This window comes from Calidris pugnax, unplaced genomic scaffold, assembly GCF_001431845.1.
Source record: "Calidris pugnax isolate Ruff unplaced genomic scaffold, ASM143184v1 scaffold271, whole genome shotgun sequence".
NCBI lineage: Eukaryota > Metazoa > Chordata > Aves > Charadriiformes > Scolopacidae > Calidris > Calidris pugnax.
The window spans coordinates 657,456-660,171 of NW_015091003.1; the positions used below are offsets into that span (position 1 = coordinate 657,456).

At 46.4% G+C, this 2,716-nt stretch overlaps 1 protein-coding gene across 1 annotated transcript in view; it reads left to right on the top strand.

Annotated features, from left to right (window-relative positions):
* PITX2 (paired-like homeodomain 2) overlaps positions 1 to 2,281 on the top strand; it is a 16,953-nt gene extending 14,672 nt beyond the window's left edge. Inside the window, exon 4 of the mRNA XM_014955582.1 lies at positions 922 to 2,281. Within this exon, the coding sequence (XP_014811068.1) occupies positions 922 to 1,485 (564 nt within the window). The 3' untranslated portion in view covers positions 1,486 to 2,281. The remainder of the gene's footprint in view (positions 1 to 921) is intronic.
* The last annotated feature ends 435 nt before the right edge of the window (positions 2,282 to 2,716 follow it).

Sequence of the window (2,716 nt, forward strand, 5' to 3'; positions counted from 1 at the left end):
GTGTCCTGTAAACACCCCACGGCGGCTCCAATCCACACGGTGGTAGGGCTGCCCGGCGGGTCAGACACCCAGATGTGGATTGGGGAAAGGGCCATGTTTTCCCCATTGTCTGCAGAGAGAGAGGGTCCCTTAGATCTCATTTAGCACGTTGTTAAATGAGATATTCTATTTATTTATTTATTTTCACCCCCACCTCCCCTTTTACTTCATTTTAAATTTTTTTTTTTCCGCCGAAAGGCAGTCGAACGAGTTTGTTTAGAAAGTGGTTTTTCGGCTCCGGAGGCTTTCGCGAGGGAGAAAACTTGTAGCTTTGTAACAAAGTGGAGCGAGGATTTATTAGTTGCTGCCTTCCCCCCTCCTTCCCCCTTTTAATAGGAAACATTGCCTTAAAATTCCGCGGGTTTCCAGGCGTTTTGCCCTCGCTCCTGCACTTTTGCGTTTCCCCTGGATGGCTCCAGTGAGGAATAAGCCAAAGGAAAGAGGGGAAAAAAAGGAGAAAAAAAAAAAGAGATAGAAACGAGGGGGGGAAAGATAAGAAGGAAGCGTTGGGCTCTGTGGTGTGAATTAGAGCATCGCAAATTGTGCCGGGGGGTGGTGATGGTGGGGAGGGGATGGGGGGAGAACGGTGTGGCCACCGGTTTTGCCAAAAGCCGGCGGCCCCGGGGGATGCTCGGTGGCCCCGGCAGCGCATCGCTGCCCCGGCGCCGGTGCGGGGCTCGGTAGAGGAGAAGGCGAACCTATATATGTGTATATATGTGCGTACACGGTTTTTATGTGTGTGTATATATATCTATGCATATACGGACACGCTGGGCTGTTGCCCTGAGAGCTTGCGAAGGGCTGCGGTGGCCGGTTCCTGACTAATTCCAGTCTCGCATCTCCCTCCTTTCCCTCCCCCCCCCCCCTCCCGCCTTTCCAAAGGTTTGGTTCAAGAACCGCCGAGCCAAATGGAGAAAGAGAGAGAGGAACCAGCAAGCCGAGCTTTGCAAAAACGGCTTCGGCCCCCAGTTTAACGGCCTCATGCAGCCCTACGATGACATGTACCCCGGCTACTCCTACAACAACTGGGCGGCCAAGGGCCTGACCTCCGCTTCCCTCTCCACCAAAAGCTTCCCTTTCTTCAACTCCATGAACGTCAACCCCCTGTCTTCTCAGAGCATGTTCTCCCCTCCCAACTCCATCTCCTCCATGAGTATGTCTTCGAGCATGGTCCCCTCCGCCGTCACCGGGGTCCCCGGCTCCAGCCTCAACAGCCTGAATAACTTGAACAACTTGAGCAACCCTTCCCTGAATTCTGCGGTGCCCACGCCGGCCTGTCCTTACGCCCCTCCGACACCTCCTTACGTTTATAGGGACACGTGTAACTCCAGTTTGGCCAGTCTGAGACTTAAAGCCAAGCAGCACTCCAGTTTTGGCTACGCCAGCGTGCAGAACCCCGCTTCCAACCTGAGCGCTTGCCAGTACGCGGTGGACAGACCCGTGTGAGAAGACCCCCCCCCAGTAAGGAAACACTGCATGGGAAGCCCTCCCCGTGGTCCCCGCAGAGACTTGAGAATGACACTAGAAAGTAATGGGCACTAGAGAGAAAGAGAGAGGAGGAAAAATCAAGAGAGAGAGAGAGAAAGAGGAAAAGAGAAAGAGAGAGAGAGAGAGGAGGAAAAAAAAAAAAAAGAGGAAACCACTGAAATAAGATAGTTCCTTTGTTTTCAAAGGACCTCCTACAGATTCGGAGATCTTTCTTTCACTAAGAGTATTTCAGCAGTTACAAGGACATATATATATATATATGGACAAATGTTTGACTGGATATGATATGACATTTTAATGTTACTATAAGCTTGTTATTTTTTAAGTTTAGCATTGTTTAACATAAAAATGACTGAAAGGATGTATATATATTGAAATGTCAAATTAATTTTATAAAAGCAGTTGTTAGTAATATCACAACAGTGTTTTTAAAAAGGTTAGGCTTTAAAATAAAGCATGTTACACAGAAGCGATTAGGATTTTTTCGCTTGCGAGCAAGGGAATGTATATACTAAATGCGACACTGTATGTTTCTAACATATAATTATTAAAAAAAAAAGACCCCATTGTGTGAATATCAGTTTTAGAATAGTACCTCTGGTGGATGCAATGATGTTTCTGATATTGCAATGTAAAACATGCCCTGTGTATAACATTTCGTACAATATTATTGTTTTACTTTTCAGCAAACATGAAAACAAACAAAAAAAAATGTGTTTTATTTCATGGGAGTAAAATATACAGCATACAGTTTTGTCTGGATTTTTATTTACCGAGCCAAAGCTGCGCAGCGGTAACTGCTCTGCGGTGATTGACTGAGCGTCGACACTGGATCTCGTTCTCTGGAAATACAGGGCAGTACTTTTTTTATTGCAATACAAATAAATACCGGCATTTTTTCACTTAAAAGAAAAAAAAAAAAAATTAAAAATTCCCTGCATGGCTAGAGAAACGCGGGGCTCGGACCGGCTGCCTTGGGGGCGGCGGGATCGCCTTGATTCCCCAGAAAAATGGATTATTTGACATCCTTGGCCTCGAGAATTACCAGCCACAAAGTCGCTGTATCTCGAGCATAAATTTCTCCCGCTGTGAAGGAAGCTTTTATTAGATTAAAGAAGAAGAAGGGGGGTGGGAAAAAAGAAAGAAAAAAAAAAAGCCAGTTTGCAAACAAACTGCTCCTGCTCACCTT